Source organism: Sycon ciliatum, chromosome 4 (genome assembly GCF_964019385.1).
Source record: "Sycon ciliatum chromosome 4, ocSycCili1.1, whole genome shotgun sequence".
NCBI classification, from domain to species: Eukaryota; Metazoa; Porifera; class Calcarea; order Leucosolenida; family Sycettidae; genus Sycon; species Sycon ciliatum.
In genome coordinates, this window is record NC_088646.1 from 33,076,016 (window position 1) to 33,098,306 (window position 22,291).

The following is a 22,291-nucleotide window of genomic DNA, read 5'->3' on the forward strand; positions in this document are numbered from 1 at the left end:
GGAGATTTTTTCAAATGGCAAAAAACCCAATTCAAAATACAAAGGCAATGCAAAAAATTAATAATGAACATTGCTGGTCGAGTTTGAGGATATATCGATGATATCTTTGCCTTTGACTTTGATACTCTTCTACACTTCTGGAGAATAGTGTAGAGGGAGTGCATTTGATTATGTAGATAACATATTCTCTTTCAGCAGCGTTTTGCTTTTGGGCCACGTAGCGTGAATCTAGACGAGCTTGTGAGGAGGCTGAAGCATTTTTCTTCTGATTGGCCATAATGGACGCAAACGAAATCCTATCAGTTGTGTTTGGCAGCTTGATGCCAGAACGATGGAAGGGCAACGAAGACGCAGCATCATATGTTGACAAGCTGACTTCTCTGGGCGTAGATAAGCTGGCGCGCGAGCCCGAACGTTTACAGGAAGAGAAAGCTCACATCCTGTCTGAGACAAGAGATTTGGCTTTTCACAACTACAAAACTTTCATCGAGACTGCTGAGTGTTCGAAGGAGGTGTTTCAGGATTTCCAGTCTGTTGAACGGCATCTGGATGGTTTGCTTGGTCGCCTGCCGACATTTGGCGATGCATGCAAAACCCTTGGAGATGCAGCCAAGGACATAAATGCACGCCGTCGAATCAACTCACTCACCCTGGCGAGACATACGCAGTTGCTGGAAATCCTGGAGATTCCTCAGTTGATGGATACCTGTGTTCGTAACAGCTACTATGAAGAAGCACTGGAACTGTCAGCGTATGTGCGGCAGTTGAAGCAGAAGTTTAGCTCTATTTCCATTGTTGCCGATATCGTGTCGGAAGTGGACAGTTGCTCTCGACTCATGTTGCAGCAGCTACTGCAGCAGCTGCGGGGTGCTATTCAACTGCCAGCATGCCTCAAGATCATAGGCTACTTGCGGAGACTGGATGTTTTCTCCGAGATCGAACTGCGACTGAAATTTCTTCAAGCACGCGACTCATGGTTCCAGAGTCAGGTGAATTCGGTTCCTGTGGAGAATGCGTACCAGCACATCACCAAGATCATTGAGCTGTGTCGAGTTTACATTTTCGATGTTATCACCCAATACCGTGCCATCTTCTCGGATGACTCTGAGCTTCTGCTACGGCCAACATCTTCTGGATCTACGCAGCAGAATGCCAGCGGTATATTTCATTCGTGGCTCGTGACGAAAGTCAGTTGGTTCCTTGCAGTGCTTGGCGCTGATCTGAAAGCTGGTGTTGGCAGCCGATTGGACTCCTTACTTGGCCAATGCATGTACTTTGGCTTGTCGCTGGGTAGAATTGGAACAGATTTTCGCTCGCTGCTTCCGCCACTGTTCCAGGAGGCGGCACTGACAGCGTTTCGTCAGAACACGGATGCCGCAATGTCGGCGTTTCGCTCCGCTTTGTCTCACTACACCCTTGCGTCATCGGTCCTTCTACATGCTCACTCTAACCTGCTGTCATCAGCCCTGGCCGCTAGTAGTAGCACAGGAGTGTCTGTCGGTCTTGCACCGAATCAGCTACTGGAGTTTCCACCACTGGCATCGCTCAGCAATGGACTGACAACAGCATTCAATGAGCTACGCCCTTGTGCACCTTTGGCCATCGCTCCAGACGTGGTGGATTGCCTGGAGCACTGCCTGTCATCCGTAGCCACAAGCCTGCAGGCGTACCACCAGACCGAATCATCGTCCATAACTGACAGTGAAGCCGAGGTCTTCTCTCGTCTTTGCACTAGCTATGTTCATACTCTGGTGCCCCTTGTTCAGGCTACTGTGGAGCGCCTCTTCCCGAAAGAATCCCTGCTACATGCAACGGGCAACGTGATGTCGGCCAGCACGCTGGACTCCGAGCTCATACGCGCCATGACACTGGACGTCGCAGCGATATCAGCACCGCTGTCTTGTCATATCCGTCTACCCGATGCTCCCGTTGTTCCAGATTCCACAGGTAGCACCAGTAGTCTCCTGCTGGCCCCAGAGGAAACAAGCACACCTCATGGAGCTACTAAGCCCGACAGTGATCATGCCACTGGCACTAGCACTGGAAATTTAGTTACTATAGATCCCGAATCTCATTCCGCCCCACCCGCTGGTGAACAGAATGCAGAGCAAGTGCAGGAGCAAGGTGACCAAGAGCCGGAAAGCGACCCTCCAGCAATAGACACAACCAGCACAGCAGCAACAACAACAGCAGCAGCAGCGCAAACACCACCAGCACAGAGTACTGCAGCCAGCTCACAATAACCTCACAGTAACATTGCTGCAGAGCCAGCATATTACGGACACGTGGCCCAATGAACCCAACACGTCACTTAGAACTTGAGATCATCGTCATCAGCAGGATGAACTACCCCATCATTTCTAAATTTTAAAGCATGATAGAACACAGTGAAAAGAATGCTCTTAACTCAGAATAAATTAACTTTCCACTGTAGCATCAGAAGTCTTAGCGCAGCCATGTCACTACGTGTATGTCTAATTTTGTGTTGAAGTCAGCTCAGCTGCTAAGCATAAAAAATGAGAGTGAAAATCATGAAAAGTATGATTCGTTCATTTTATGGAAGGCCTAGGTTTCATACCAGATTTCTTTGAGCAAAATAGGAGAATAATGAAAAATGGAACTTTTGTGCAAGACTTGTTATCTGGGATGTATGACTTTTAGTTTTAGGCATGCACGGAGGGGAATATATTAATTTTCAATGTCAGTGTTTATAATTTGCCTAATGAATGCGAAAGCATGAAACTTTAAGTAGCAGCAAACAAGCCTTGACTATCCTTGTTCTGTAATTTCAAGAAATATGCGTTTTGCGAAAGCAGTTTTAAGGTCAGCTTTCGTAGAAGTCATTTGACTGAACAATTTTTTTGCGGAACTCTTCATCGGTCATAGGCTCTGGCGTGTATTTGAGAATAAACCGGGCTTGATGTAACTGCGAACGCAACCTGCAAAAACGTCACAGCCACAGCAGAGAGCAAGCACACGTTACAAACATGAAGACCACTCCTCTCAACAACACGCCCACACAAGGCTGCTGAGGCGATGGGGTGACAACTACGGCCGTTGGTACTTGTATCAACCAAGCACATGCACAATATCCTAAACAAAAGCATCGCTCGTACAATGGACAAATCGACTCCCTACGCGTGCCCTCCTCCCCCACCACACACGCATGCACACCCTATGGTGTACTTTGTCAGTACAGTCTGTATCGGCTATAGCGTACCCTTTTGATTTCCGTGATTTTATCACTATAACCGATGCATCACTATATGCGATACCATCGATTTTTTTCTTCTTTTTTTCCCGATCGACACGTGAAAGGCAAGGAAATAGTTCCAGCATGGCGTTTTGACAAATGAGCATGCTGCATAGTTGACAGTGCCCGCATTTCCATAAAAAATTCTGTTATGTACATGTACATGTATCACTATAAAAATAAGCAACGTGAAGAAAGTAAAAAAAAATAGGGCCTTTGATATTATTGCTACATGTATTTTAAAGTTATCACTATAGCTGATAATAATAATAGTGTGTTATGCATGTTTCGATTCTTTGTTGCCATCATAATATCCGATATATCATTACACCCGATAATATTGGTTATAGTGATATTTTTTACTGGATAAAATACGTTTTGCTTTTGATATTTCGTACCAATATCACTGTAGCCGATATATTCTTATATCTGGTCACTCTATAGCCGATACAGACTGTATAAGTATACCTTTCAATGATAGGAAGATAGTGAGAGGACATCAAGACTTGTGTGTTGGACTTCACTTCCTGTGCCGGATACTGCAGGCAAAGTACACAGAATCACCGCAGAGACAGACACACACACAAACATACACACACACACACACACACACACACACACACACACACACACACACACACACACACACACAGAAGAGAAGGGGATTGTATTTGGTTGCAGACGGCCATGTGAGTACTGAATAGAAGTAAAGAATAAAAAACAAAGTGTGCCACTGTGGTATCATCAAGTCTATGTGATGATTAGTTATATTGAAATAGAATAATGCAACGAAGGACTGAGAGAGGACGACTCGTCAGGAAACTACCAAGGAAAGACTGACCAGCAACAAGAGACATGCACTGTCGATTATGGGCACGGAGTACACACATGCATGCATAGTATGAGTAGTATGCTGTAAGGTTGTACGCACGTCCATGCAAGGAGATGCAGTAGCACAATAAGAAACATGAGAGTGCAAATATGTACGATGTACACGGGTACACCACACGCCCCTTCTGAGATAAACAAGCGGAAAATCGGAGCTGTTTATCTCACATAAACGAGAAGGAAAAAACAGAAGTGACAGAAAAGAAAGTAAACACTAATGAAGCGTGATACCAATACCAACTACTTGTAGCAAGAGTGTGAGGTACAGGTATGTAGAGTCAAGCATAGGACTTAGATGCTGTGGACGAAATGTTCAAACGCTCTGGTGCCTGGCGAGACCGTTGGCTACGACGAGGCTGCTGCACACAAGGCTGCTGCGGTGCTGCGGGCTCAGCCGGGGAGGTGTCTGCAGGCGGAGCGGGAGGGGCTACGGCAGGGGCAGGCTTGAGAAGACGACGGTTGCGCCAGTAAACACGGCCGCTGGGTAACTTCACCATATAGTCCCGGTTGCGACCAATGGCGACGACCACGCCGGTGGTGCGCCAGAGTTTGGTGCGCGGATCTTGGATGTCAACCCGCATGCCAATGCGAAGTGGGGACAGTGATCGGGCAGACTCATCATAATGCTGTTCTTGGGTGGCAGACTGAGCGGCAGAGCGCTTGTCAACATCGGTGGCTTTGGCTTGCCAATCAGGAGCAAAGCTGAGATGATGAGCTGTCACAAAGGAGGACAATGGTCGACCAAACAGTGCTTGGGCTGGGCTCTGACCATTTTCTCGGGGGGTGTTGCGCCATTCTAACAATGCGCGTCTGAACTCATCGACGTCCAAGTTACCGTCGGACGTGGTCTTCAACACAAGTGATTTCATCGCTTTCACGGCGGCTTCGGCATGGCCATTAGGTTGAGGATAATGAGGTGAAGACGTGGAGTGCTGAACTTGCCATCGGGTGCAAAATTCAGCAAAGCGACGTGGTGAAAATTGCGGACCACCATCAGTGGTGAGGATGCTGGGGACACCGACGTCGGCGAACCAGCCACGGAACACACGGATCACATCGGCAGAAGATGCAGTGCGGCCGATCTTGGCAATGCAAGGCCAGCCAGTGTGACGGTCGACGTAAACCAGGTATTCCCAGCCTTGACAGGAAAATAAGTCGGCACTGGTTGACTGGAATGGCAGGGTGGGACGGCGGTCAGTGGTGACACGCATCGGTTCCTTACACTGAGACGGAGCGTGCAAGCGACACTGTTCGCAACTGCGAACGACTTGGGCGATGTCATTAGACAAATGTGGCCAGTATACGACTTGTCGAGCTCGACGCTGTGTGCGGTTGAGGCCTTGGTGGGAGGCATGAAGATCCTGGAGCACACGTGGGCGGAGGGTACGCGGGACCACAACACGTTGGCCTTTCAGGACAAGATCACCGTCGACTGAAAGATGCTCGCGGATAGTGAAGTACGGTTTCACAGCTGAGTGGACGGCGCGCTGATCATCAGGGAAACCTTCACGAACGGCTTGGAGAAGGGCCTGATAGTCATCATCGGCACGGGCAGCGTCCAAGAGCTCGCAGTGCCGGAGGTCTGCAATTCGGCCATCCTCGTCCTGGCGGAGACATGCTCTGATGGCTGGTGCTGAGAGCGTTGAGCTTTCACCGAATTCTTCCTCACTGGTCGGCTTGTCGACCGGGTTACGGGACAGTGCATCAGCAAACGCATTCTCTTTGCCCTTGCGCCAGTGCGCGACGAGTTGAAACGACCGGAGTTTCAGTGCGAGGCGTAGCAGACGTGGATTTTCTATCTGATCCAGGGTGTACTTGTTCAGAATCGGGACCAATGAACGGTGGTCAGTGAACAAATCGAATCGGCTGCCGGACAGAAAGAGGGAGCACTTGTGGACAGCCCAAACCACAGCAAGTAACTCCAGTTCTATGACGGCATAACGTGTCTCTGCGTCGGTGAGAAAGCGGCTGCCACACTGCAGCATGCGCCACTGGATATCTTGGCGTTGCCATAACACGAACCCAAGTCCGTTCAGGGCAGAGGCGTCGGTCTCTAGCCGAAGGTCGTCACCAGCACGGTAGTACGAGAGAGTCGGCGGCGATATCAGTTCAGACTTTGTGGCGTTGAAAGCCGCGGTGTGGACATCATCCCACATGAACTCATTCGTGGTCTTCAATAACGGACGTAGCGGAGCTGCGAGCTCGGATATCCGTGGGGTGAATTCTCCACACTGATTCACCAGACCGAGGAAGGAACGGAGGTCGGTACGATTGGTGGGTAGGTTGAAGTGCTGAAGAGCGGATGTCTTGTCAGCTGGCACGGTGTATCCGTTGGACGACACATGAAACCCACAGAATTCGACTTCAGCAGCGGCGAAGACAAACTTCTTTTGACTGAGAGTAATTCCGTGTTCGCGTGCACGGGTCAGAACGGCACGGACGTGAGCGACATGGTCCGAGAATGACTCATCGTGAACGAGGCCGTCGTCCACCACCTTGATGAGATGGGTCAAACGGTCGAAAGCTGCGTCGGTGCGGCGGTTGTACTCATCGCCGGCGGACACAAGACCTTGTGGATTCCGGCAGAATCGGTATCTACCCCACGGCGTGATGAACGTAGTGAGAGACTTGGCAGACTCAGACAGGGGCACCTGCCAATAGCCATGACGGGCGTCAAACTTGGTGAACCACCGGGCTGTGCCGATGCCAGAGAGAGCATCACGTGCGTTCTGCATGGGGTGGGTGGGACGCTTCACTTGTCGGTTGAGAGACTGAAGGTCCACAGTCAGACGTTTCTCACTAGAATTCTTCTTGTCGACTACAACAATGGGGTGGCACCAGTCGCACGGCTCTGACACTGTCTCGATGATGCCTTCCTCAACCATATTGTCGAGCTGGGTTTTCACCTGCTCACGGTAGGCATGTGCGATAGGACGAGCTGTGTAGACTCGGTGAGGTTTCGCATCATCTTCGAGAATGATGTCCATTGGCTTGCCACACATGGGTTTCAATGTCGTGTCGTCGAAGACGTCTGCGAACTCTCGCAGTAGGTCAGCACGGATCTGCGCCAGCTTGCTAGGGTCAGGTCTGTTCACGAGACCGGTCGTCACAACGGGAGCCGTTGGAGGTGGTGTGCTGCTGGTACAAACACGCGCAACTTGCTTGGGCCAGCCGTCTGGTAAGAGGCCTAAGGCGTATAGCGATTGGCGTGACAACAGGGGTTCACGCAGTCCACGGTACACATGGATGGTGCTATCATGCTTGAGCGAGCCAATGGTGAGGGTGGCAGAGATCTTGCCAGCTGAAACGAGACGTTCACCATTGGCAGCATGCACATTATCATGGTCTGTGGCCAGATTCTCCACAAAACCACCGAGATGCGCTAACTGATCGACGCCAATAGCGTCAATGTCACTTCCCGTATCGGGGATCCATTCCAGGGAGGTAGCGTCAGCTTCAGTGCACAATTGCGTGTCGACTGGCACCGTAGGAGATGCATCACACTGAGCGCGGCGGAGCTGTAGTCGTCCCAGCGTGCGCTGCGAGGACTGGTCAGCCGGTTTGCGGGATTTTCTGCACACCGCTTGGAAATGTCCAATAATCTTGCAGCCGCTACACTTTTTGCCATGTGCAGGACACTGCGACTTGCTGGCATGGGGAGTGCGACCACAATTCGGACATTGCGATGGCGTGGCGGACGCCTGTTGCTGTCGCGGGTTATTGCCGTGTTTTGACCGCTGATAATTTGTTTTCCGAGCAGCATTGACGGAGCTAGTGCCGGGGATACTGCTGCTCGTCCGAGAGGCTGCCTCCTCCGCTCGACACAATTTAATGACTTTCTCCAACGTTAGATCGGTAGTGGCAAGGAGCTTATGGCGTGTCTCCGTGTCGAGAATGCCAGTAACCAGGCGATCACGCATGGTCTCGTCGTACCTGGTACGCTGTCCCTGCTGGCATTGGCGGCATACTCGGCTTGAACAGAAATTGCAGAGTGCAGCTTCGCTGAAATCGCAGCAATTGTGGATCTCCCTGAGGGTAGTCAGGTACTGATCGAAGGACTCTCCATGCTGCTGTTGGCGGGCATAGAAGGCGATCCGGTCCAGCAGAGGGTTACGCTGGCCGCGAATGTATGCCTGTACAGCCTTGATGAGATCGTCGTCGTCGTGGTTGTCAGCCAGAGGAATTGTGCCCTCACGAAGAAATCTCCGGAGGTCCTCGTCCAGGCACTGACGAACCGTTGCCACTCTGGTGGCATTGTCCTGGGAATCCAGGTGCTGGCACCGGGCGTAGTCCCGCCAAAGACCTTCCCATGCGGCAAACTCTGCGAGAGAGGCAGAGGCAAGTAACATAGGGCGATCGACCGAAACTGGTCTCGCCGCAGGTACATGATCTCGTGCCGGTGGGGCTGGGGGTGGACGTTGCGGTGGTGGAGGTTGAGAAATGCTCCTCAAAGTTCGCTCCACGAGCTGTGTCAGGTGGTGCTCGCGGGTGGCGGCGGTCTCCATCTGCTGTCTCATGAGCTGGGTGAGGGCAGCAATGTCAGGGCTGAGTACTGGTGTGTCTGATTCCGCCATGCCGAAACGGAAATTTCAAATAATTATTTCACTATATTTGAGAGACGAAACGCCAGAGGTACTAGCAAGACCCAGGACTGAGAAAGACTAATGGAAACTGCTACTAAAACAAGTTCACTGCGCCATGTGGTATCATCAAGTCTATGTGATGATTAGTTATATTGAAATAGAATAATGCAACGAAGGACTGAGAGAGGACGACTCGTCAGGAAACTACCAAGGAAAGACTGACCAGCAACAAGAGACATGCACTGTCGATTATGGGCACGGAGTACACACATGCATGCATAGTATGAGTAGTATGCTGTAAGGTTGTACGCACGTCCATGCAAGGAGATGCAGTAGCACAATAAGAAACATGAGAGTGCAAATATGTACGATGTACACGGGTACACCACAGCCACCGACAGAACAAGTGAACAGAACAAGTGAACTGGGCTATACATGGAAGTCAAATTGCGAACACATAATTATGCCGTTTTGCGCTGACCACGGTATTTCTCTTGGCTTCTTCTGCAAAAAAAAAGAGACTACCAGAGGACAGAATCTCGTATTGGATAAAACAACTAACACAAACCCAGGTCAAATAAACACCGTATAAACGATTTGAGAAGAGACGGGAACACATGACCAGTGCACTCACCTGAAAAAGACCTCCCTGGCCGCGGCAGTAGCATTTGCCCTCCTCATCCTCATAGACAGGCAGGATTTCCGCTTTCTTCAACAGCTTCATGTCTGGCCAGTTCACAGCAGCGGGCACGATAACCTGACAGATTGAACAAGCAGCCAGGAAAAGGATTGAGAACGCAGATAGCGACTATAGTAGATTGATCATTAATTTTGTAGGCTGTGCCATGTACTGTAAAAGCAGATATTTTCGGTGGTGTTTTATGTTCGATAACTTTGGCGCCAAAATTTCTACCGAAAATAAAACGCACCGAATATTTCGGTATACAGTGAAACCTGTCTAAGATGACCGCTCAAGGGACCTTCAACACGTGGTCTCTGTTACCAGGTGGTCTCCTTATCCAGGGTCTTTTGACTAGAAATAGCATCCACTGGTCCTGGTTTCATTGGCCTTTAGGACAGGTGGTCGCCTTATCCGAGTGGTCGCCTTGACAGCTTTTACCAAGAGTCCATAACCCCCAGAGTGTGCAACGCCACACAAATCTCTGTCACGACTCGTTTTCAACATTACGTCATTTTATGTAGCTGCGCATGCAGGCCGCGACATTCGCTACATGAAAATGACGTAATGTTGAAAACAAGTCGTGACAAGACCCTATCGCGCGTCGCACACTCTGGGGGTTATGAACTCTTGGTTTTACTGTATACACCTACACAGTCAACTTCGCAAATAACGACTGCGGATATAACGACAATTCGCGAATAACGACAGAATTTCCATGCCCAGAGCAAAGTCCTATCCAACTGTAATACATAATAATGAGACTTCGGGTATAACGACACTCCGCGAATAACGACACTTTTTTGATGCCCCGCCGAGTGTCGTTATAAGCGAAGTCAAGAGTACATGAAAACCAGAGTGTGCAGCTCGGATGGGTTGCTGTCACGGCGGCGGAATTCCGTGATGACATCATGTTAGTGATGTAGTGCGTACAAGCAGGATTCAAGCAGGTCTCTTTTTGCACAGCTGCAGCTCAGTTGTACGCACTACGCCATTTCCCGCCTCAGATCTGCACCAAATATGATGTAATCACGGAATTCCGCCGTGACAGACACCCATACTGGGCCATAGTAAAAAGGCCCCAAGCTGCGCACTCTGGTTTTCATGTACTCTTGGCGAAGTTGACTGTAGTCCACAAGCCCAGGCGAAAAAATTGACGTTTTTGGAATCTCGTTCCATGTACGGGTGCACAAAGAAATCTCTTCAGGATCCGCGAGAAAGGGTCTCTGTGACCTCATAATCGCGAAGAGCAGATGGGTTTCCTGGGGCCAAAGCCTTGTTTGGCGAGCGTTTCAACCTTCGTTTTCGATCGTCGACAGTGCATATGCGCATGCAAGCTGCACTTTTGTAGCGGATTCTCGGTCACATGACCTGATTTACTTTGGTTTCAATGAAATTCTCTCATATTATTGGCTTCATGAAATTCCCCGGTCTCGCGGTCACAATTATTATTATGTATTTAATACGACCGCTTTACCGTACCAGGATGCGCCGCTCACTTCCGCACCGTATTATCCTTATTCGCATGCGTACTACAGCTGTGTACAACTAGATTCCAGTGCGCTGCTGGCCTTCCCTTTTGGTATAGTTGTACCGTACACCGTATTCAGCAGGTCAGCAGAGTTCGTCGCTCCTGGCCTTTTGCCTTGCTTCCATTATCTCTGTCTCTCTCTAGTTGTGAGCCGAACAGTAATGTTTTTGTCCTCTCTGTATTCTACAACGGTATGACACCAGATTCAATCTTTGGAAGTTAGTTCCAAATTCACGAATCAAGACTTTTGTGTAGAATTACGTAGCGCACTGCTACAATTGGTGACCCCGCCTATGAGTTCGATCACTCAGTCATTGGTCTGCACGCAGCATTTAGTATTTTACCAATATGAATTCCTCAAACTCCGCAGCGAGCACACCTGTCCGCAGCGCAGGTCGCGGCCAACTCCTATCCAGAATTACGGGCGCTGGAACTACCGGAGCAGGCGGTACAGCCAGGCAAAGTGAGGTGCCCGCGGTCAGTTTGAACGTCAAACTACCACCTTACTGGGCTGCTGACCCCCAGGTTTGGTTCGCGCAGGTAGAATCCCTGTTTCCAATTCGACGCATCACCAGCCAGGTGACAAAATATCAGTATGTGATGGGATCACTGACACCCGAGTATGCGGCAGAGGTACGAGACATCATCTTGGATCCTCCAGCCCACCAGCCATACAACGCTCTCCGCGAGCGTCTCATTCACCGCACACAGATGTCGGAACAGCAGTGTTTACGCCTGCTGATTTCAGACGAGGAGCTGTGCGACAAAAAGCCTACCCAGCTATTACGTAAGCTGCAGCAGTTGGTGGGTGAGAATACAATGCCGGAAAAACTCCTACGAGAGCTCTTTGTCAACCGGTTACCTCGATCTCCAAAGTCCATCGTCGCGTCCTGCCCAGCATCACTGCCGCTGCAGGATCAGGCTGAAATGGCTGACAGGATAGTGGAGGCAGCTGGTCCCAGTGCGGCAGTCCATGCAGTCAGCAACACTGGCGAGTCGGAGACAATGACCGCCATTGCAGCTCTCCAGAAGCAAGTTGCCGCCCTTACGACTACTGTCACCGAGCTCAAACAGCAGCAAGGCCGCTCTCCATCCGTAAGGACGACCGAATTCTCATTGCCATCTCTGGAGGAGGCAGCCTTATTTCCAGAGATTTTTTTACCACAGACACTGTTATCAGTCCTACACTCGTGAGGTGTCCTCGTCACGCCTGGAAAGTGACAGCACAACCCTTGCAGTGGATGATGAGCAGGCCCCTGGTGATGATGGTACGGAGTGTGCTTTCTTAGCCAACATCCAACACCGAATTTTTCACCAGAATGAAGTATTGGACATTAATCAGGTGACATCCGTTTACAACACAACCAATGCATTGACCGTGCGAAATGGTTATGTTAAGAGTTACTTAATCGAAAAATTATGGAACAGAGCTCCCGTTTGTAAGATCTGCAGCCCGCCACAAGTGTGAGCTTGTTTACGCTACAATTAAATCCCCCACCTTAATCGCCCATGCCCATAGCGCAGGTGCTTTTGGCAATGTGGATTGTGACGAGGATGTCACCATCAGTGAAGTGTTTCAGCCAACTGCACCAATGAGCAGCGGTGCGGACGTGGGTACAGTGCACCATGCTGCACGGTCACTCTGTGTCCTCTGTCAGGAACACAACATGGACGAGTGCACAGGGCTATCAGTTGACGACGCCAGTGCCAGTGTACCGGACATACTGCACAATTTCCTGGTGTGGCTTATGTCAGAAAGGTGTCATGCTGCTGTGCAGTCAACGAAGATCACAGTAGAAGATCCAGCAACGTGTCGGCGTGTTCAGTCCAGTGCGCAGGATGTAATGTTTGCCACTGCCTCGGAAATTCCACCCAAGCACGTGACATAGTCTTGGCATTGACCCTGCCCCATCTGTTCCGGAGTGAGAAGTTGACCACAATGTTAAACCCCTTGGGGCATTGCATTGCCTACTCACAAGTGTTGGAAAGAGAGACAAGGATAGCAGAGGACAAGCTAGTTGCGGGCATGTTGTGGATCAGCTCCCAGACGTCATCAATCCAAGTAGGCTTGAACGAATGCTAAAGCGAGCTTTGCGTTCAGTGTACGATACTGGTTTTGTAGTCTATCAAGTCCTTTATTTGCGAGACTTGGTCTAGATCGCTTGGCATCCATGTATTGCAAGAAATTACTGTATTTGACGTGGCACTGTTTGGAAGGCCGCTGTTGTGTCACATTAAGTCAAATGTTCGAGCGCTTAAATTAATAATGGTCTTGCAACGCGCAGCCTTGTATCACGCACTCTTAAGTTGCCCATGCTCAGAACTGCCTTTGCCCGTCATGGCGCTTCCTTCCAATGTGCTAAGCTGTGGAATGATTTACACCCTCTAGCTCGCTGTGTGGATAACTCCGCCGGTTTTAAGAAACTGTTACCCCAATGCCTTGCTTTTTCACGCTAGTACTTATGACTTTCAGCTATGCAAAATTTATGCAAAAGTTGGGCGCCCATCTTCTGTTGCCTCAACCATTCGTTCTATCACGGACATGATCACCTATCCAATAGTCTATTACAATGTACATTAATTATTCTTATCTTTTTACATCTTTCCCTCGAGTGGGTCTATTGTTATTAGGCAATTGTCTGTTATAGTCACCACTATAAATAAAATCCAATCCAATCCAAGTAAGGGCTTTATGCATAGTCATGTAGTTGAATGCTGTTTATACTTCATAACCCTACACTGCTTTCAATATTGCATATCCTTGTAATGGTCAATTCGACAAATACCTATTGCCGAAATGGCATGTCCTCTGTGCAATTTTCGTCGCGGGTTTACCGAAATTTTCCCTCCACCGAACCGCTGATTTTGAGGATTTTTTCTGCTTTTACAGTAGTCTGCTGCAGTCATTAGAGCAACTACACTAGTTGTAGAACGCATCAGACGATCATCACGGCATGCAATACTTTCACAGGAGGAAGGATTCTTATTGTTGCTCACAGGAGCTAAGGGAGCATCTCATAAGTTCGCATTTTGTTTCTAAACGTAACGCATTTCGAAACGGGGGTAGGGGGTAGCGCCCTTTTCGAATAGAAAAAAATGACTGTTGGCACATTTTCTGGAACTGTACAATCTACTACCATGCTAGATCCCTGCAGCAAATGAGTGTGTTTAGGTGGAGATCTACCTGTGTTTGCAGATCAGCTAACCCTTGCACTGCATGCATGCAGGCTACTTAGAAGTGTCAAATGTCACACCAGCCTGGTCAAACCGTGTACAGTGTACCTGGCCAGCATTTACAGCAGTACAGTTGTTGTGCAGGAAGTCTATGTTTATGTGCGTGTACATGTCATTGATTGTACTTGTACTCATACTACTGACTGAGTCTGTATGCCATTCACGACCGCTCTAGCAAAACATTCATATCCATGTACATGTACATGTACAATCATGTACATAAGCATAGCATAGCACGGGGCCGCATGGACGTGTACAGTAGATAAACACAGAAAATGTGCGATAAGACTTTCGAATAGAGGGGGGAGGTAGGGGTAAAGTCTATTCGAAATGTGTTATGTTTGCAAAATAAATGCGAACTTATGAGATGCTCCCTAAGCAGCAACTACATTCGAGTTGCCCAAACACTACCAGGTAAACCATCACAGTTCACCATCTACTACAGTAACACTGGGATAAGACTACTGTAAAAGCCATATATAGATATAACGAAGTGCTAAGCCTAACTCTAACGAGTTAACGAGGAGAAATCTGTCGTTAAAATAGAAATCGTTATACAGAAATCGATACATATACTGTCCTATTGAGCGTCGAGAATAAGTGAGAATCGTTACCTTTGGTACACGTAAACCAGTCAATTTGGGGAAATCGTTATATATGCGCCTGGTTAGAACAATGGCTTTTACAGTATTACTATTACCAAGAGTACATAATCCCCAGAGTACGCAACTGGGATGGGGTTGTGGGACGGCGTAATCCGTGATGTACGTCATTTTTCGGGTCGGACTTGCCTCATTCCATCAACGTGGTGCACCACGTCCACATTTCCGCTACTCATGATGTCATCATCATGACGTGCAACACGGATTTCGCCGTCCCAGATCTGATAAGTGAACTTGCGCACTCTGGGGAGTTATGTACTCTTGCTACTACACGACTGCTCAATGAAATCCAGTCGCATCACTCCAGTTCGCGCCTCGCACCATTTCGCAGCCCAGTGTTCGCAGGGCTAGCGCTGCGCAACGCCCGGCTCGCACTTGAGTGACGTGACTGGATTTCAGTGAGAAGCACTGCAGTAATCCCCTCTGGACCAGGAAGAACTGTTTGCCCAAATTCACGAAAAAATCATGCAGTGTACACACAAATTAAATTTATTGCCGAGTCAAATGGGAAGTACTAAGTAGTTGAACAAATATCCATGGACGTGCATCAGTCAACAGTCATGGCGCAAAAAGGAGCTTTTTAAACTCTTTTTATTTACAAAAAGAATAGAATGGAATACGGAGCTTGGGTTGGCTGTGACTCAGAGTTTCACGCCTGTGGCGATCATCAGACAGCAATGATTACAAAAACTCAATGAATGTTCTTGATATAGTGTGGTAAGGTGCTAGTGGAGTCAGAGAATTTAAGCGCAAATTCGCCACAGGCGTGAAACTCTGAGTCACAGCCAACCCAAGCTCTGTATCCCATTCTATTATTTTTGTATGAAGCTCTGCACCCCGGTGCATTGAGCACTCTTTCGAGGACCACACCCAACTTTCCGTGTGTAAACTTTTTTTATTTTATTAATAAAAGGCTCTGACATCTAGCGCAGCTTGATGGTGAGAAGTGGAGGGACTTCACAATGGTAGGCTGTGGCTGCAATAGATGCAGAGCAGGCTGTGAGGGCTGGACTGTAAGGCATCACTAGGTATGGATAGTATAAGACACTGTCCTATAAATAATGTTTGAAATGAATGAAAGGCCACTGCCCGACTGAATTCGTCCTGAGTCGAGTTGTAGGCACTCAATTTTGGGTCGTCTTATCCGAGAAATCGTTTCATTTGAGTTCATTCAAGTTCATCATAAGATTCATAACCGATTCAACATGTATGAGATAGATGCTGCTTGTCCTCCAGACCTGAAAAAATAGTTTGTCTTGTCAGAGGTTATAAATTTAGCCGAGATAAATCTTATCCGAAATTAGCGGCACTACGGATGTACATGTACCTACCTCTGGGGTGATCTTCCTTTTCCTGACAGAGAGCTCTATAACAAAGGTCGGTAGCCAGTCACTGCAGTCTATCATTGCTTCCGTTTCCACATCACACCTGCACCATCGCAGCACAAAGGCAGGGCACATTGTACGGCCTGATCACAAGGCAGCCCTCGAGGTCAGGAGCCAATAACATGTACCACTTCAGTAGCTACTTCTAAAACCTTAAATGAATGGATGATCATCTGGTGCATGCACGGGGGGAGGGGGTAAGCATGTAACAAAGGTAAATTTTAGCCACGGTAAAATTTTAGGGATTTTAGAAAACAGAGAAGAGCTTTTGCTTACTTAAGCCACGCCAAATGAGAATTCGTATTCCTCGGATCAGCATTACTGTACTGGTATTCACTATGAGACATCAGTCGCTAAATTTATAATCGCAACATCGGGCTGGTTTGAAAATCCCTAAAGATATCCCCAGCTGATACCAACAGCTCTACAAAAGGCGGGCAAGAAAGCCAGTGCTAGCACTGAACAGTGAGAAAGCTCTGGTCTCCTGCTTTGTGTTTGGTGGGTTGTTCGGACCAACACACTGTAACAACACATACACACACACACACGCACGCACGCGCGCACACACACACACACACCACTCCATTCAACACTCACCAGCAATACTCATATGAGCGCAGCTTGTGCTGCTTGGCACGTGTATTTGCTGCCTTCCCGAGAGTCGCGTCGGACTTGTGCAGCTAAACCAGCAGAAACAGCAGCAGCAAGTCAGTGACAACGTCCGCCAGATACCGGTGGAATGTTAGGTTCTAGCTTCCCATTCAGGAGCTAACCTACAGCAATGTGCTATGAAATTGTATTCTACAGCACTCTGGAAGAGGACAAATGCACGCTGGTGATATATTAGACTGTGGCTTTAGTTAGATTGATGAACAGACAGTACCAGCATAGCCCATAAACAAGAGTACGCAACTGCGATCTCTTTCTATGGGCCAGATGCGCTGCCTTCATTACATCATGCGGCTACATCCGCGCATTGCGGAAAATCAAACACCACGCTCTCCTTGTGATCTCCCTGTGGTTTGAAACAAACTTCCGCAAGGAACTGAAGTTCATGCACCCAAAATTTAGTGCTCGCGTCTGTACTCGAATGAATCAAGCAAAACCTGGTGTCCTGGTACAAGAGATGGTGGGTTTCAGTGCATGAGTACAAGGCGTGATCAAGGCAGATCGCCGCACATTCACCCATAACCACAGTTGCATACAATAAAACCTGTACTGGCGACCACTCGGATACGGCGACCATGGCGACCACTTTTCCTTGTCACGGACGCATTCACATTCAAAACAGCTCGGAAAAGGCGATCACTCGCTCAACGCGACCAACAACCACCCACCCGCGACCGCGTTGCACCCTACTAGTGCCCATACATGTACGCATTGCACTGACTGTGCACCACACATGGTAGATCTACTTCAAAGTACACATCAGCGCAGGAAGAAACAGTTCTGTCCGCAGATTGAGCATGCACGACACTTTACAGGTCTGACGCCCCCAGGCACTTGAGTCGTGATAGTAGAATAGGCGTGTGCAGTGTGATGCACTGATCAACATGATATTATCGCATGTACGTGTATAGTGAATATGTTCATGTGACCCACTAAACCTGGATAAGAAGACCACCTGGCGAAGGTGACCACTTTTTCTTGTCCCTTGAGTGGTCGCCTTACACAGGTTTCACTGTACTCTGGTTTACGGACTCTTGGTGATATCCAGAATCCCAAACATGTAAGGGTGCTCAAGCTCACACTGGTTTTCGACGCAGCTGGAAAGTCGCATCGCGCGCGCGCGCGCGTGTGTGTGATTTCTTGGTGCCTGGTCCTGATCTGCTGGATTCAATTACAGAAGTACTGTTGAAAAGCCGGCAATCGACTTGCGGCGAGCAAAGGCAGTTAGGGTAACGTTATTTCTAATCTATCACACATTTACAAAAGATACGCCAAGTCCTGCAGCCACTTACCTTATCAAGCCATTTCTTTTGTGATTCACCCGACGCCAGCACAGGTACAAACACCACCTGAGCACCGGCACCACAGCAGGTGACAAAGGAAGACCAAGAGAATAAAAACAGCTTACTACAGTGCATATATGTTGCAGTCTCATCCTTGATAACTATTACTTATAACTCAAATGGCTTGGAGGTCGGAAGGTAAGCCAAGGTAGTGAAGGCCTCGCCAATCTTAACCAATACTACTTTGAAACATGCATGCTGTTGCGGTGCTTTTAATACTTGCTATTTCACTATATAATTTCAGTATCGCATTCCTTGTACAAGTTACGGCTACATGAAATGGCTTGGAGGTCATCACTTGTATGATTGCTGTGCTGTGCAGTACAAGCTTGAATGGGGATTGAAAATGCATATACTTATTACAGTAAGAAGGCGCAAGGCGTTTCCAAACTAAGGGGAGGAGGAGGAGGAGAGGGAGATACGTGCAACTGAACATGCACAGTTAAAATAAATACATCATACATGTAGGATAAATAGAACCAATGATGCCAACATAATGTTTTACTCATCGCATTGTTAAAACTCCTTTCTCCGAAACGCCTCTTCATACATGCACCTTCACTTCTAAACTAGGCAAGCGTAATGTATTGGCATGTGATTACGACCGTTAGCATTGTTGCATTGTTGCCAGCATCCTGGAAAGTACACGCACATTTTCGAAACAGCAATGAAGATGGTGCAAAGATTAACTACATGCACTGACATACCTGAATCATGGAGTCGTGGATAGGTGGCGAAAACCGGGACATCAGATCTCGAAGCGACACAATCATATGGTCACGCTGAAATAAGCAAGTGCAAATCAAATAAAAGGAGACACACATAATTGCTGATGTATGGCCTTCACCTAAATGTTTAAATCACGGTATGCTGTGTGTATGTGTGAAATCACTAGCAATTGTTTTTGCCTCATAGCTATCGCTTTAGCCACCAGGCATGATCCACCAGTTGCCCAACGACCGCGAAAAAATGAAGCTTGGAAGCTGCAACAAACCTTCTTTTCCTGCTGTGTGGAAAGGAGAAGTGTACCTTTGTAGCACACATCCGGCAAGTACATCATGCCAGCTCTGTCTGTAATCACAGACTACATTGAAACACATTCCCGTCGTGCCCTCAGGGACGAAGACCAGAAAACTATGCTCATAGTGCATCCGCGTCCTGCCACGCAAGCGTTGATTGCCCCCCCCCCCCCCCCCCCCCAGGTTGATGAGTCGGTAAAGAGCTGGATAGGGCACCAACTGCCTAAAGGTGCTGATGGAAGGCCTTCTTCAGTGCAGCAAGCATGGCATGCGGCGGTGGGCCCATTGACGTGCACCTGGGCGTCACTACTGGACACAGACCAGGACACTGTCGAGGTGGCAGACGTAATGAACATTGTCCAGCGTACACTCGTTCTAATGTCAAATGTCAATGCCTTGCTAACCCAGGCACGGCAGCACACCGTATTCAAGAAGTAGCCACAATGATGAAAGACGAGATGCCTGTGAAAGGCAAATACTTGTTTGGAGACAAGTTTACGGCGGCTTTGACCGAGAAGGTCAGGGGCGTCAACTGCTTTGCAGGATGCGGTTCGCTTAGAGCCAGACCACCTTATCGTTCCGGGGTTCGGTGCTCAACAGGGCCGGGCCCCATTCTCACATTAGTCGCGTTATCGCAACAGCAATCGGTCCGGGCCACCCCACAGTTCCGGCAGGGGTTATCAAGACCACGGCCGCCGATTTCGGCCATACCCACCACTACACGGTCTCAGCCGCGGCAGCAGCACTCCGGCCCGCCTCTGCAGCGGAGATTATACCCGTCGACTTAGCAGGTCGGGGTTGTTCTGCAGATCAGCGAGAAGTTCCTGCGATAGTGCAGAATACACGACTGGATCTGCACAGCCTACCGGATTCCTCCCCAGATACTGGCTAGGCAACATGTCCAACATACCGGTAAACATACATACATACATGTACAGGGTACAGTGTACTGGTGTGCAATACAATGCTGTGAGGAACAGAACACATGTAATGCATGTAATACCTGATAGAGCTGTATACGCATTCCCCTTGCCACACCATCATCTGTTACACCCATGTACACAGTGCCACCTTCTCCAGAGTTCAGCAATCCACACAGGGTCCTGGAAAATATAAAGCACATTTTAAAATCATTTTATTTAAACAATCGACGAGGAGACAATAGTCGTAAAATGGCAATAAATAAGATTGTGCACTCATAACAGCAAAAAATGAAGAAAGTTAAGTTCCATAATAAACGTTATGGAACTTAACTTTCTTCATTTTTTGTTGTTGTTATGAGTGCACAATTTATCTTATTTATTGCCAATCATTTTATTCTTCTCTATAGGAGTTAGGCTTTGCCGCTTACAACTCTCAGCCTCACAAGTTACATTATTCCCGTAGCTATGCAGAAGACGTTACTTCAGTAACGTCTGGCGCTAGCCAGGGTCCACACAGCTTTAATTTGGTGTTTGTTTGTGTGTTTGTTTGTTTGTGTCACGCCTGGCGCTATCCCGTATCTGACGGCAAAAAATCATAGGCATTTTTCAATTGTCTTATTTTTTTCAGGCATATCCTGGGATTCGAACCCGCACTATTGCCCTACATGCATTCCCCCATACACTTCGCATTCATACCCATTCTTCCAAGTTGCGTTACGTTATTATCTTGTGGTTGAAAGCCCTATTTGAATATTGCGGGAAGCTGTATGTGGCCAGCTGTGTTTGATGGTACGGTACGGTACGGGAGACGGTGTCGTATTACCCTCGATCGTACCTGTCCCGTCCCTATCCCCTACCGTACCGTGCCATCAAAGACGGCTGGCCACAATGCATATAACTCAAATAGGGCTTTCAAATGCAAGATCACAATGTGAAACAACTTGGAAGAATTAGTATGTATGCGAAGTGCATCGGGGGATGAATGCAGGGCGCGCGATAGTGCGGGTTCGAATCCCAGGTTATGTCTAAAAAAAAATGAATTTTTAAGTCATCAAGGCAAAAAAGCATAGCGTAGGGCCCTGAGCTTCCAAGCTCTCTCGTAGATTCTTTGTCGCATTTTGTTCAGTACCACAGTAAAGTACAACATAATTATGACGAGCACTTGGCCGAGTGGTTGTGGGCCCGAGCTGGCACCAGGGAACAGGGAGCATGTACTGTGCTAACAAATACGGTGATGAATTTGTGAGCCGCTTCACATGCGATGAGCTGCGCCAACACGGTTTGTTACAGTTACACCCACAGTCAATACTTGGAGGGAGGATAACATGGATGCAGCTGACGAGGTAACAAGCACACAGCCACAGGGTACAGCCAAAGCACTGGTCACTCTAGACTATTATAGTGCATGTGGGGCTCTGTAAAAAAACTACAAAAAATTCAAAATAGAAATGACACTTGTGCAATGACTTGTGTCTAGAAGAAGAAAGTACTGCAGTAATGTACCTTGACACAGCACGTCTAGAGCGATGCAGTTTATCTCCACTGCGGCCTTTGATAAAGCTCCAGGGTGGTAGCTCTTCCACACTGACGTTCCTGTGCCCTTTGAACTCGTGACAATGGTCTTCCTCGATGCCCATACGCTCGTTGTATACGTAGAAACGGCTTTCTGCTATTGACACATCCATTGTGCAGGTGAGATACAGTTCTTGACAGACACTACACGCAAGCAACAGCGATTAGTGGAACAGTACTACATATAAATGTAGTTCACCTGCGGGTACGAAGTACGTCAAACTGAAATAAGAGAAATTCCAAAGTTGAGCATTACATCGCTGACCCACGTAGGTCTACGCCCTCATCGGGCATCAGCAATACATTGCCTAATATTGTCTGCAAATTGGTAATACTAATCTTCATGAATACATTGCACTGGGCCATGGGGGGAAAAATGCCTAGTGCACAGGCTGCAAAAAAAGAAACGAGCTGATATGGGGAAATTTGAAACAGAATTAGAAGGACAGAATACCATTTGGCGCAAATCATCAGAGTTCTTGTACTTGTAGCTTTCAAAATCAAATCAGTCACACTCGTACTCGAGTCGTAGTCGTACTCACAGAGTCAC

At 48.2% G+C, this 22,291-nt stretch overlaps 2 protein-coding genes across 2 annotated transcripts; one reads left to right on the forward strand and one right to left on the reverse strand.

Annotated features, from left to right (window-relative positions):
* Positions 1–71: 71 nt before the first annotated feature.
* On the forward strand, positions 72–2,442 carry LOC135815744 (conserved oligomeric Golgi complex subunit 8-like). Its single transcript, XM_065329081.1, has one exon. The coding sequence runs from the start codon at positions 279–281 to the stop codon at positions 2,241–2,243; it is 1,965 nt and encodes a 654-aa protein (XP_065185153.1). The 5' UTR covers positions 72–278; the 3' UTR covers positions 2,244–2,442.
* LOC135815746 (uncharacterized) lies at positions 2,312–22,166 on the reverse strand. Its single transcript, XM_065329083.1, has 9 exons — positions 21,673–22,166; positions 20,250–20,349; positions 18,935–19,009; positions 18,177–18,233; positions 16,813–16,895; positions 16,162–16,258; positions 9,359–9,481; positions 3,722–3,792; positions 2,312–2,939 (listed from the first exon to the last, which is right to left on the reverse strand). Exons 1-9 carry the CDS (start codon positions 21,852–21,854, stop codon positions 2,825–2,827), a joined length of 903 nt encoding a protein of 300 aa, XP_065185155.1. The 5' UTR covers positions 21,855–22,166; the 3' UTR covers positions 2,312–2,824.
* Positions 22,167–22,291: the final 125 nt, after the last annotated feature.

What these genes read in the sequence shown, in the direction of transcription:
- LOC135815744 (XM_065329081.1), top strand. Translation starts at nt 279, where the DNA reads ATGGACGCAAACGAAATCCTATCAGTTGTGTTTGGCAGCTTGATGCCA.
- LOC135815746 (XM_065329083.1), bottom strand. Translation starts at nt 21,854, where the DNA reads ATGGATGTGTCAATAGCAGAAAGCCGTTTCTACGTATACAACGAGCGT. An exon ending in CGCTCATATGAGTATTGCTG is followed by an intron (nt 16,259 to 16,812) that starts GTGAGTGTTGAA and finishes GCGATGGTGCAG; the next exon opens with GTGTGATGTGGAAACGGAAG. An exon ending in GCCAGGGAGGTCTTTTTCAG is followed by an intron (nt 3,793 to 9,358) that starts GTGAGTGCACTG and finishes CTTTGCCTGCAG; the next exon opens with TATCCGGCACAGGAAGTGAA.